We start from the raw sequence: 13,194 nt of genomic DNA, 5'->3' as shown, positions 1-13,194 counted from the left end.
CAAGAGCGCAGCCGCAGGCGGCCGCTTCGACGGTCTCAAAAATGTCGAGCCCGAGGCAAATGTGCTCCAGAGCGTATCTCCACATAAAGTGTCAAGCCCGAGGCAAATGTATCCAATAAAACTACTCAAAGGGTGCGACGGCATCGTGGCAACGAGGAAGAGGCAGGGGCAAGGAAGAAGGGCGCCGACGACGAGGAAGGACACAAGGGACGGTCAATGACGCAATAAAGGCAAGGAAGAAGACGACGAAGGTGACGGTTTTCAAGCGCCCGGGCATGGAGAGTTACCGCGCACGAGCTTTTCCCGCGCCTACTGGAACACACAAGACACCCTCGCATGCACAAAAAGCGCGTTTTTTCCAGCACGCGCCACATTTACCGCGCCTGTCAGGGTTGCTCTTAGAACAGAAGCTGATTAAAAATAGATTATCGCTGCTCCAATCTCTTTTTTTATTGTTGGGAACGAATCAATACAAGGACGCCCTTCCTATTAATTAAGGATTACAAAAGCAAACCCTAGACCTAAACTCTCTCTCTCTTTCTCTCTTTTTCTCTCACATAGAATAGAATAGAATACATGCAACAAAAGAACTCTTTGAATGTTGCTGCTGGGGTTGCCAATGGAGCGCGACACCAAAACCCCAAAAAAGCCCCCACTGGAACCAGCCAATACAAATTTTGACTCGACAGACAGACCAAACCCAAGTCCTCCTATAACCTACAAGACGCACAACCACACCGCCTTTTCCGACTCGACAAAAGCAGACGTCCTCCCGTCGCAATTCAATTCCTCGACTCAGTCACGCTACACTTTTGAGCAGACCTGTATACAACCAGAGGACAGCATACAACACCAGCCAACCCAGGCAGGCAGAATCAACCAATCAATCGCATCATCATCATATAGGAAACCACACAATGTGCTACGCCCTGGACACCTGACGGACCAACGACTTTGCCCAATCTCATGCCCTTCCCTCCTTTTCTGATGTTCAGCTCCGTTGGTGGTGGTGGTGGTGGTGGTATAGCGAGAAACTGTGACGAGGATCTGTCGGCACCATCAGACCCCGTATCTCGCTAATCTCTGCACCACTGCCGGTTCCAGGGTGGACATGCACTGTTCCCAGCCGGCAGCTCCGAACATCTACAAGGAAAGAAAAGATCACTATTAAGTTTCTTGCATACAACATGCACAAAACTGAAACGACGACGACAACAATATAAAAGTTTTTTACCTGCTTGTAGCCATTCAAAATCTGGGACACTTCATTGTGCAAACCTTCGCTTTTTATCTCCTGTGCACAGATACAGGTGAGCTCATACATGCGACACTACTGTAGGTATACGGATGTAACAGAAACGACCAACTTACATTCCAACTTGCACAGGCCTGGCATACGTGGACTAGTGAGCTCACAGCCCCTGTGGGGTTTGCTGCCACCTAGTAGTGCACACACAAGAGTTTTTGTTGTAAGTGACCATTCGCATCTATGAAGAGTGTAATAGCAAGCATTATTATGTAAAGAGCTGCAGGTTTACCATTGCGCACAGACCATGGAACGCATCCTCTTTCTCGAAATCATCTCTTATCCTGTGCAAGAAGGATTGCACAAAAGCATTAAGAAAAAACATGCTCCATATCTCATATGCTGTCGAGCTACAAACAAAATCTTTGGCTATAGCATAAAAGCTACAGAAAGAAAAAGGAATGCTCACATGCACAAGGCATTGCACCAGGCTGGCATGAAATGCTCCATATGAGGGGCCACAATGTCTGGGCAGACCCATGACAGCCTCCCGAGAGTGATCGCACTATTTTCAATGAGTGACTTGTTCAAGCTCTGTAAATGGCAACACATAAAACACTTAGCTGGAATGCTCACTCACCTAGAGAACATGATGAGAAAAAAAAATCACCTCTGGGGTTGTTAGAATAGGTACCAAGCATGAAACAACACTGATCACCACAGGTGAAATTTCCTTGCCAATCTGCCAAGGAATAGTCAATCAGACATGCAAGAACTTTTACAATAGTATGCTTGACTTTAAGGCACAAAACAGAGAGCGCCCGCTGCTCACAACTCTTATAAATACAGTTTTGAAATTGTTATGGGGCATGTAATAAATGTCAAAAGGCTGGCGCTACAAGTAGTAAACCAAAGGTATATGCTGAGAAACTACTCAAGGCACATGAAAATAATATACTTGCCAGTAATAATACGCTTGGCACGAACCTTGATTGCTAATTCTCCAATGGCCCAACAAGCATTGTTAGCAACTGACACAGCATCCTTCACAGATTGCGGAGTCTAGATCAAAGAAACAATGTGAGGAACAAATGGAGATATTATAATGATGGACCAGAAAGAACATAGGAAGAAACAATGTGAGGAACAAATGGAGATATTATAATGATGGACCAGAAAGAACATAGGCACTTAGTCACGTACCAATTGCTTTGCTGCAGCAGTAAGGAATTCTTGGAGGCGTGGATGAAGATGTATAGGGCAGACCTATATATGAAAAGGTGTTGTGTTATAGGCTCAAAATGGCCGTAGCGGTAACAAATATCAGTTTAGGAGCTTTGTGACCAACCCTAGCAAAGTCACCGAGAAGGGCCAGAGCACTTTGTCGAACATCCGGTGCCTCATCCACGCAGCATTGCAGAAGTAGATCTCTCAAGTTGCTTTGCGCAACCTAAAACAAAGAAAAAGATAGCTTGCCCAATAAGGAAGTCTTCCTGGTATGATAAAATTTAGTACTAGCCAAACTCACATCAGTACTGTGTCAGGGGTATATGAACCTTAACGAGTGTGTATTTTAGCTATTATGAAGAACATGTACTACATGATACTAATAAATTCAACTTTGTTTTCGCCATAAGTTGCCAGCACATGCAACCCCCTCAAATTACTTTGGTAGTTCCACGTTGAGAACATAAGGCAGGCAAAGTGAATATCATTGATGGGAGAGTTGAATTTACCAGACTTTCGATACCACTGCCAAGTCCTTCTGTAAGTCCAGACAATAGGTCCAATGCACAGACAATGAACTCCTTATCATACAACGCACCTGCTGCAGCAGGATCAACCTGCATGTAGAAAGGAGATATCCCTTGAGCAACAGAATGGCATGAGTTTGTCTCATGTAATTAAACCTATAGCAAGCTCCAGCAAAGATTGATGTCAAATTGGCAAACACATTGATTTTAAGTGGCAATAATCCAGGGTACTTAAAAGAAGAGAGTACCAGAAACCAAGCAAACAGGAGAAGAAAACCTCTATGCTTAGACTCGACAAAACTTATGACTGCAACTGTTCACAGAATGCGTCTCTAGTTAGGAGCAACTTCATCAAGTATCTTCTATATCAACAAGAATGACGAGGACAGATTATGTAAGGCTACTCATAGTGGGGGGTATCATATACTAGTATTGTTCATATGATACTAGTGTATGATACTACCTTCATAGTGCATATTATCATAGAGTAGTATCACATATGATCTTATTTATTGCCATGCATGACACAAAGTAGCATAGCATTTAACATGATACACTATCTACCTATATTACTCTAACCCTTTCTCTCTTTTTTAATTCTCTGCCACATCAGCATGTTTGCTATTCCCGAGTGCATGATACCGGTTAAGATATCATCACTATGGCCAGCCTAAGAGGTTTTCACCAATGTGTACTAATACAAGGAAGATATAACCTGGAAAGATCCTACTTGATATCATATTATTAATTCATCTTCCAGAAGTGACCAAAAAACACACATTAAGCATTGAGTGCTAAACACTGCATCATTAAGGCCTCAATTAAAACAAAACAAAAACTTGCATGTTAGGGCACGAGAATGTGTTTTGTGCCTTCATGGTTAGATTTGATGTACAGATCACAGTAAGTAATAAAGTTAAATCTAGCCTTATAGTAGGAAAAAAATCGTGCAGACCTTTGCCAACTGCTGGGTTTGGATAAGGCTGATGCACCTCACAAACACTGGCTCAGCAAACTGAGAAAATCCTGGTCCCAGTGCCTGAAAAGAAAAGGTCCATAGGAATTCCCAATGTTATTTTGAGTACAATAAGACGGGATTCAACAGAGGTTCTTTTGAGGCCACTCATCATGTCCTAACCCACAATGGAATGCAAAGTAATTCTGCTTTAGTAGAATGAGAACTAACTTATAGCAAACTAATTGCTGCAGCAGGAGTTATACTAGTGCAAACATACGAGAGAACTTTTCACTTCTTGTAGTACAGTATCAAAATAGGCAACTGTTGGTGGTAATGAATAGACAAACACTAGGCAAACTGGAGGACTTCAGATTAACAGTATTCTACATACCAATATACCATGCGAAGTTTATAAGGAAGATTAACATGGACTACAGAACTTTGACATAGATACAGCAAGTTCAGACTTCAAAACTACAAGATGGTCTTTCCAAGATGAAAAAATTAACAATACCTGTGCAATGGATGTAAAGCATTCAAGCAGTGGAAATAGATCCTTGTCAGAGTTGGGAAGTTGCTGCCACTTCGCGATTAATGGTGGCATAAATATATCAAGATATTTTGCCTGCATGGCATTTTAAAAGGAATTAATAATCTCTACAAGGAACTAGCACGCTGAAAAACTGAATGAGGAAACCATCAAAGAAATATATTTGATAGTCAAGAGAGCAAGTAAAAGAGTAATTCATCAAATGCTGAACCTGGTTTAGCTCTGCTCCAACAGCATCAGCAAGGGTGCCAAGAGCGTCATAGAGTATCCTAAGGTTTCGCCTCTGCTCAGAAGGAAAACATAACATTACAACTAAGAAAAGATAGACCCTGGGCTATGCCTGTAACTTGCCCCATTTCGGTATACAAGGTCAACCTCATGTTTGAGTCTAACTACCATGAACTAGGTGAGATGGTCTTGTATACCAAAATGGAGGGAATAGCTGATTGCAAACTATGAATGTTTGAAATCTAATGAACCTGGTATTTTCCATATGCACACATAAGGTGCTGCAAAATGACTTCCAGTCGCGGTACTAGTTCTTCTGCAGCCTCCTGAAGAACAGAAACCAATATGTACTAATTAGTAATTACACACAAGATCTCAGTGCAGGAAAACAACTCAAAAATAGGTAAATAACCTCTTCAAGCGTTGCAAATGCAGAACAGGCAGCCTCCTGCACTCTTTTGTTAGTATCCAATATCCTTCTAAGCAAACCCATAAGGATCTTATCAAATTGCTCGCGACCATTTGGATGGCCAAGGCTCTGTGCCAGCAAAAAAAAAGTGTCACAAGAAGTTAACAGAGACAGATCTACGAACTGAGCACACATAAACAAAGAACAAGTCAGCATCAGTAAAACATTATCTGAAGTCCACAGTAGAACAGACCTGCCCCAAAAGAATTAGAAACACATACAGACCACTGGGTGTATACATTGAAATGAGAGTCCACCAATACAAAACATATTATACATGTATCAATACAATCAAAAAAGCTACATATTGTAACTACACTACATCGTGGGTAGAAAATATAATGCTTTTGCAGCCTTGCAGCAAAGGTATACTTCCAAACAGATAGGTAGCATCAAATACATATGATTATTCTGTTACCTGAACAATGAACTTGCTGTATCGGGAGAGGGTCCAACAAGTAATACTCCGAATAAGAGGAAACTTATCATCAAGAAGTGGGATTAGGAAGGCAACCATCTGCAATTGAACAGAACATCTCAGAAAAGATGCAGCAAATTGCAAGCGATGTAGATAGATAATTGAAGACAGGAAAATTAGTACTTGAATTGCAACTCACTAGAATCCAAAATCTCACAGATATAACACAGATCATGGAAGAATGTGAAATTTATTCTGCAGGAACTATGATGCAAATGATTTCTTTTTATGATTTTATCATGTAGGGAACTAATGATTGCATCAACAAAATATTCCTACAATCAGCATTCCAAACTTATGACATGCTGAGAAGAAAATTCGCTGAGAAGAAAATTCACAGAAATGTTACAGAAGGTTCATGAGAGAAGCAAGTAAAATTCAGGAAATTATCAGCCACGGTTTGATGCATGGCATGTGTTCTTACTGTTACTGAGGCTTAGTCAGGAGAGGAATTGCTTTCTTGCAATGTATGTGGGGCTATGAATATGTCGTTGGTTACCTGTGGAAGATGGGGATATAACCCAGTGATGCATCCCTCTGCTATAGCACCAATCGATAAAACAGCAGCTTCCCGCTCCTTCCAAGACTCATCATCTGTCCGGGCCAAATTTTGCTGCAAAATTGTACAAGTTGATGTTGGTTATCCAACAGGTTCAAGAGCAGGCCCATGAACATGCACGTGGGCTAACTAAGGCCCTGTTTGGAACCACTCAGATTATGATAATCCAGTTTTTATAATCTATACTGTCTCCAAACAGGACAGATTATGTTGTACTCCCTCCGTTCCGAAATATAAGACCTTTTAGAGTTTTGACTATAGACTACATACGGAGTAAAATGAGTGAATCTACACTCTAAAATATGACTACATACATCCGTATGTAGTATATAGTGGAATCTCTAAGAGGTCTTATATTTAGGAACGGAGGGAGTAGATTATAGAAACTAGATGGACAGATTATTAAAAACTCACAATCTACTCTACCCCAGATAAAACCAGATTATGGATTGCTAATGACCCATTATCCTTGTAAAGTTGGAGGTAATTACTAATTTCTGCCACCGCCACGACCTTCCTTTTCTCCTCAGCGCGCGCACAGGGCAGATAGGTCATTATGCAATGTAAAAATCTGGATTACAGTTTATATAATCTGGCCTCCAAACATGCCCACATAGATTATTTTTATAAACCTGATTATATAATCTATCTTCATAATCCAGATTATCATAATCTGTTGTGATTCCAAACAGGGCCTAAGCCAATTGTACCATGGGCGAGATTATGGAAACTTCCAGTTACTAGACCTACTGGCTACCACAGTAACTGGTTTCAGGGTTGGGATTCTAGACCTTTGATTAACAGTGCAGCTTTAGGTAATAGCTTTTCAGTTATCTGTGCCGCTGACTATCAGCAGCCTACATCAAGACAACTCATAACTGACACACATAGGCCACTGTCCTGAATCATTTCTGAGGAGCTTGGTCATTTCTATTCTATGTGAACTCAAGGCCCATAGTACTCCCTCCGGTCCTTTTTACTCCGCATATTAGATTTGGATCAAGTCAAACTTTACAAAGTTTGACCAAATATATATTGAAAAATATCAACATCTACAATACCAAATATACATATCATGAAACTACCTTTCGTAATGAATCTGACAATATTAATTTGGCATTGTGAATGTTGATACATGTTTCTATAAATTTGGTCAAAGTAGAGATACTTTGACTTCAAACAAAGCTAATATGCAGACTAAAAAGGACCGGAGGGAGTAATTATTATGACGCCAAAGTGCTCGGTTTGCTGCCACACTTGAGTTGGGCAAATTTGACTTCCTTAGGTGACCATTGGTTCGCACCAAAGACTGAACGTCACACTGTTTAGCAACTTGTCCCAGTCAAATATTCTTGCCCAACTTTCGCTTAACTTGTGGCGACCAATTTACTCACCACAAAATGAAAGGCTTGCCACACGTCGGCAAGAAAATTGTTCGCGGAAATTATAGTATTGAACCAAGCATGCCCATACAGATCAGGAAGAATGTTTCTCTGGGTGCTTTAATGCTAACACAGATTTACTTGCAATTGAGTAATACTTCAAGGCTTCAAGTCAATGAAGCATTGCAACCTCAACTAAGATCAACAGTTTATAGGCTCTATAGTCTGCAGAACTAGGAATGAATTACCTGAATCAAAGGCATTAAAGTAGGAAGAATGTCGTCCCCAAAAACATTAGAAAGGACATCCAACCCAGCAGCGCTGCATTTCCTCAAGTTCCAAGCATTTACAGCATCATCATCATCCTGTCCATATGGCCATTAAATTTTGCAGCTTCAAATTAACAAGTAGGCAAAATAAGTAATTAGGCTGCTTAAAAATAATCAATGTCTCTAAACTCACATCATCTTCTCCATTTTCAGATCCATGCAGTCGGGAGGCATGGAATCGGGGCTTCAAATCCTGTTACAGAATCATCTATAAGAAACAAAAAAGGCAGAAGTAATAAAGATGTACAACTTATGATGAGGGCTACAGTAACTGTAAGCTTACTGCCACCCTCCATTTCAAGACTGTTAATTTAAATTTACAGCTAGGGAGATTACAACATGCATGCTAAACAACCATTGCATTATTCTTAACATGCTATTTGCAAATACTACCAGAAGTAACTAACTTCTATGTGTTTCACAGTTCAAAATTAAAGGACTAAGTTCAATCCATTACAGCATTATACTGACCAAAAACACAAGTCTCATCCAAAATATAGTTTACAGATTACACATGAATAGAGCCAACCATTTAATCTAGCAGCTACCATTTTAAACATATAATTACAGATTACACGTGCACGGAGCCAACCATTTAATCACTGAAACATATAATTACAGAAATAGAAAAAGTAGCCAACCTGGTCCCTATCCGGAAAGGATTCGTCTTCCTGAAAACGCATAATATTTATCAGGCATGCCACTATCACACAATATCCAGCTGAGACATGCAGGATATAAAGAAATTTACCACACCTCAGCATCAGCAAGTGATTCATCATCGTCAGTGTAGACCATGTTCGACACCAAAGTCTAGGAAATAAATACAAGGGGAAGATATTAGAACTGTAAACAGGCCAAAGATTAAGTAGCATTAGCTTATACAAGGCAAATCATATACTGGTATTAAGCGTGGCAAGAACTCCCGCAGTCCTTCAGGGGGCATGCTAACATCACAATACGCTGACCTGAAAATGTTTACTTATAGTTAGTCCTCTAATAATTCAACACAACCAGTCAGTAATGTCATCAGTGGCTCATAGATAGACATGAGCACCAATCAGATGTAAAAATATTATAGTACGAAATTTGAAATTGACATGTTAAATTTACCATGTTGACAGAACGCATACCAGAATTCACAAGCCTCCAGAGCAACTTCATCATCTGAATCTTTGTTAGCTTGCAGGATCAATTCAGTAACATTCTTCAAATGTGGCTGCAGTTTTGCTATTAATTGTCAGATTCGGCATAAGCAACTGAGTTATCTGGCTACAAATTACATGGCCACAGCAGCAAATGTAATCTAAATGGGTATCAAAGAACATAATAAATTACCTCCAAAATTGATGGCCGCACTTCAACGAGCTGAACCCAGGCCGAGCAAACCTAGTAAAGAAACAAACAGGGAGAGCAATCAAGACAAAAATGCAATTGAACAACTAAACTACACTAAGCAGTACCCATAAACCCTCATTATTAGCAGTTGTGGACAAGTCGGCTACGTCCAGATCTCTACCAGCATAATAGGAATCTACTATGCAATAGTTGCATTTATAGCATTTGAACCTTTATCAGTACAAGTATACAAGATTGCAAAGAAAAAGTGCATGGGTGCACGTGTAAATCATTAAAACTAAATACCAGCTTCCGGACATCCGCTGAAGGATCCTTCACAAGGACGAATAAGCCCTGCAGGTACTGATCCATGGCCATATACAATGCCTGCAAATAAATCGAAATGTTAGACACAAAAAGTGCAGGATTAGATAGACATGTAGGGAGGGGCTCATACCGACGGCATCACCACGATATACTGGTTGATGCAGCCCAGTGAGAGTTTTCGAAGACTTGCATGTGGGGACTGGAAAAACTGAAAAAGCAACCGTATTTGCTGTGTTAGAGGAAAATCATGTGGGCGTGTTAAACTAGAGCATACAAACATGTGCGCCACAGAGGCGTGCTTAGTCAAAATATACAGGCGGCAACTTCAACAATTACAGAGTGTACAAGTGAAAGTGCACACCCTCTACTTCATTACTCCCTTCCTTCCTAAATATAGGTCTTTGTAGAGATTTCACTATGGACTACATACGAAGCAAAATGAGTGAATCTACACTCTAAAATATGTCTATATACATCCGTATGCAGTCCTTAGTGAAATCTCTAGAAAGACTTATATTTAGGAACGGAGGGAGTAGTTGATAACTATAGACGGAACACAAACCTGCAGCATCCGTGGCATAAATACATTAATTGGTCGTTCGGACAAACCAGGAACATCAACATCTAGCTCTTCAGGAACATCTTCGCATATCTGCCAGCAGAAACAAAAGCAAGCTTCTGAGCATGCTAATTGTGTTCATAAGTTAGCACATACGATTTATACTGCTAGTGGGACTTCCCTAAATGTGGACATTTAAGAAAGTTCATTCTTTTCTCAAGATGTACATTGTCTGACGAAGTGAACATGTAGATCATATGTCAGAGTATATCTAATTATGCGCTCACGAAAAAGGGCAAGGTTTTTGGGTCTGGAAATAACTATAAGTGCACAAAGTATTTTTTGCATAGCATAGATCGACATGGTTTGGGACCATAGTTTAGAGATTTCATTTAATATACCAATGTAAACATGCAAATTGTTCAGAAATTTCAAAACATGAAAGTGGGCAAAAGCAACCATGTGTGCATCCACCAATGCATTTCCGACTTCCCTCAAGCTATAGCTGCAAGCCTGCAACTAGTGGTAGTTTTCTATGCCCAGAACTACAGATTAGAATTCAAGCTCAAATATAGAAGGAGTGATGCATTGTACCTTGTAGATAGCATCCATAGCACCTTCCATATGATCCAGGTCATTACTGTCCAAACATTGATGTAGGGCCTGAAATAACTCGATCCATCCAGCAACTCCAACAATTTGAAAAAGTACACTGATAACTGTTCCAACTGTGGACCTAATTGCCCTGTTATTTGCCCCTATACATGGCAATAACTCCGATTTGATGTATTGCTGCGATGAAGGGGGCATGGAAACAAAGGCCGCTCGCAGATTGTTTTTCAATAGAAGACCGGCAGCTTGCCGTACTTCAAAAGATTTTCCCTGATGTCAGCAAGAAACATATACAGTATCTGGATTAACAATCATAACCATGTCAGGAATTCAAGACCAAGATTAACTGCAGATCTAGGCCGACAATCAACAGACTTGCTGAAAGCTAAATCTACATGAGATGTGAACCCGTATAAAAAAGGATAAAATGTTGTTTGGAAAAAAAATCTAACAAAAAAGGAAACCTTGTTTTCTCGTCTTAACTGTTTTTAGAGTCTTCTCATCCTAACTTGGTGCTTTCATTAAACATATAACATGCCAGAAGCAGAGAGATATGATACAGTTAATTGCTTATAATATATTTATATGCCTGAGTTGCTATCTGATCAAAAATTAAATTTGGCAATAGCATTACATGTGCAATGTGCCAATTTCACAGATATGAAAGTTACATGGTAGATCCTATTCAAGAAATTATTTCTTCAATGGTACCCAAGACCACGTTATCATTGCAGACATGAAGTCCTTGAAGCATGACAGATAGCTTCAATTCTATCTGTAGCTCTAACTAGAACGCGAGAGCAGTGTTCTAAATATTGGTTAACCCACCTTTGAGCACATATGGTGCTGCTGGAGCCCAACAATAAGTCAAACCTCAATAACAATACATATACAGAATATAAACCAAGCAACTAAGTGGGTAGGTGACCCATATTGCATTAGTTTGTGCCCTAACCATCAAGTTTCCAGGTGATGTTTTTCAGGAACCATGTGCCTTTTATTCATTCACCATTCATATGATGATCTGATTGTCCATCAATAAATTATATGCGTCTGCAGTTCAGAGAGCATTCCAGTGTGAATGAAGTCACTGTACTGGAAGGTGCAAACGACACGAAAACTAACACCCCGGATACTCGGTATGAGCCAAAACAACTTTCCCAAGAGCGAACGCATCACGCTTGTCGCAGAACCCCAATCGAACCCGGAGCCGTAGCAGCGCGACAAATTAACCACCAGACACATTCGTTCGCACGGCACGAAACCCTCGCTGATTGGTTCCAGGGATTCATCTGGCCACACCCGTTGAAACCATGCAGGCAATGCACAAACTGAAACTCCATATGGAACCATCAAATCTATGTAGCAGCCAAGCAGATGCACTCAGCATTCGCCTCCAAAACCCCAGATGCTATTGGCATTCCGTCCCACAATCCGAGCTCTATCCCACCAATCAGACATTGCAAGAGACCTAGCAGCGCGATTTCAGATCGAAACAGGCAGCACGCGGTGGGTGGACCCCGTTATTATCCAGTCCATGGAGCATCGGAGGGCGGGTTGAAGTAAAACCCTAGCGCGACGGGCGACGGGGAGAAGGCGGGAGGGCGGATGAGTGGGCGTTTGTTACCTGTCCTCTGGCGAGGAGGAAGACGAGGTAGTTGTTGAAGTCGGGGAACTGGGCGTAGTGCTGGAGCTGCTGCCAGATGCGGGCCTGGTCCGAGTTGGGGGAGATGTGCGCCTCCAGCACCGCGCAGATCTCGCGCAGCCCCTCCTCCTGCGGCTGCCACAGCGCGGTCGCCGCCGCGGTCGCCATCGCCTCGACTGCTGGAGCGCGCCGGGGTTGGGTGGGTGGGTTGGGTGGTGGAGGGAGAGCGGGAGCTCCGGGCGATGGGTCGGCGGCCGGCGCGTCGGAGAGGAGGGGAGGGGACGGATGAATCGGCGGCGGCGGCGGCGGCGGCGGCGGCGGGAGGCGGAGGGGAATCGATCGTCCAACCAAAGCGGGCCAAGTACTAGTGCTGGAGAGGGGAGCAGCACAAGGAAAGGAAGGGAGGTAAGTTTATAGATAGGATCTTTGCTTCTTCTCATTTTGCTCTTTTCTTCTTGCCCTTGTTGTGGTTGTTTGGGCTTTTTTGGAGGGGTTTGGTGCAAATGTGTGTCATCATTATCATTATTGTGGCAAATTAAGGTTGGACATGCTTAGTCAAAAGCATCTCCTCCAAGCTTCCCATGTTAGGTTCTTTTAGTAATCTCAATGTTAAAAATGGCATCTTCAAGCTAATTGTACATTCAGGTTAGGAGTATTCACACATTTTGATATTTTAAAAGAAACATTGTTTAATCATTTCGTGTTGAATAAATAAATTATCAGATGCCAACATTTATATTAAAACTCTTGTTTTGCGCTT

The 13,194-nt window shown here is 41.5% G+C and overlaps 1 protein-coding gene across 1 annotated transcript; it reads right to left on the bottom strand.

Annotated features, from left to right (window-relative positions):
* Nucleotides 1–425: 425 nt before the first annotated feature.
* On the bottom strand, nt 426–12,844 carry LOC123428549 (transportin-1). Its single transcript, XM_045112770.1, has 29 exons — nt 12,417–12,844; nt 10,772–11,059; nt 10,181–10,270; nt 9,749–9,826; nt 9,598–9,678; nt 9,292–9,342; nt 9,087–9,172; nt 8,855–8,921; nt 8,710–8,766; nt 8,595–8,624; nt 8,087–8,146; nt 7,873–7,989; nt 6,183–6,296; nt 5,624–5,722; nt 5,149–5,274; nt 4,988–5,062; nt 4,720–4,791; nt 4,473–4,583; nt 3,956–4,039; nt 2,983–3,090; nt 2,595–2,696; nt 2,450–2,512; nt 2,234–2,308; nt 1,917–1,988; nt 1,716–1,840; nt 1,539–1,590; nt 1,372–1,440; nt 1,235–1,294; nt 426–1,143 (listed from the first exon to the last, which is right to left on the bottom strand). Exons 1-29 carry the CDS (start codon nt 12,600–12,602, stop codon nt 1,060–1,062), a joined length of 2,682 nt encoding a protein of 893 aa, XP_044968705.1. The 5' UTR covers nt 12,603–12,844; the 3' UTR covers nt 426–1,059.
* Between the last annotated feature and the right edge of the window lie 350 nt (nt 12,845–13,194).

The sequence above is a fragment of the Hordeum vulgare genome, chromosome 2H, assembly GCF_904849725.1.
Source record: "Hordeum vulgare subsp. vulgare chromosome 2H, MorexV3_pseudomolecules_assembly, whole genome shotgun sequence".
Lineage (NCBI taxonomy): Eukaryota > Viridiplantae > Streptophyta > Magnoliopsida > Poales > Poaceae > Hordeum > Hordeum vulgare.
The sequence above is the reverse complement of the archived record's forward strand: the minus strand, read 5'-3'. Positions and strand labels throughout refer to the sequence as shown.

What these genes read in the sequence shown, in the direction of transcription:
- LOC123428549 (XM_045112770.1), bottom strand. Translation starts at nt 12,602, where the DNA reads ATGGCGACCGCGGCGGCGACCGCGCTGTGGCAGCCGCAGGAGGAGGGG. An exon ending in GCTTTACATCCATTGCACAG is followed by an intron (nt 4,040 to 4,472) that starts GTATTGTTAATT and finishes TTTTCTTTTCAG; the next exon opens with GCACTGGGACCAGGATTTTC. An exon ending in TCCATGGTCTGTGCGCAATG is followed by an intron (nt 1,441 to 1,538) that starts GTAAACCTGCAG and finishes GTGCACTACTAG; the next exon opens with GTGGCAGCAAACCCCACAGG.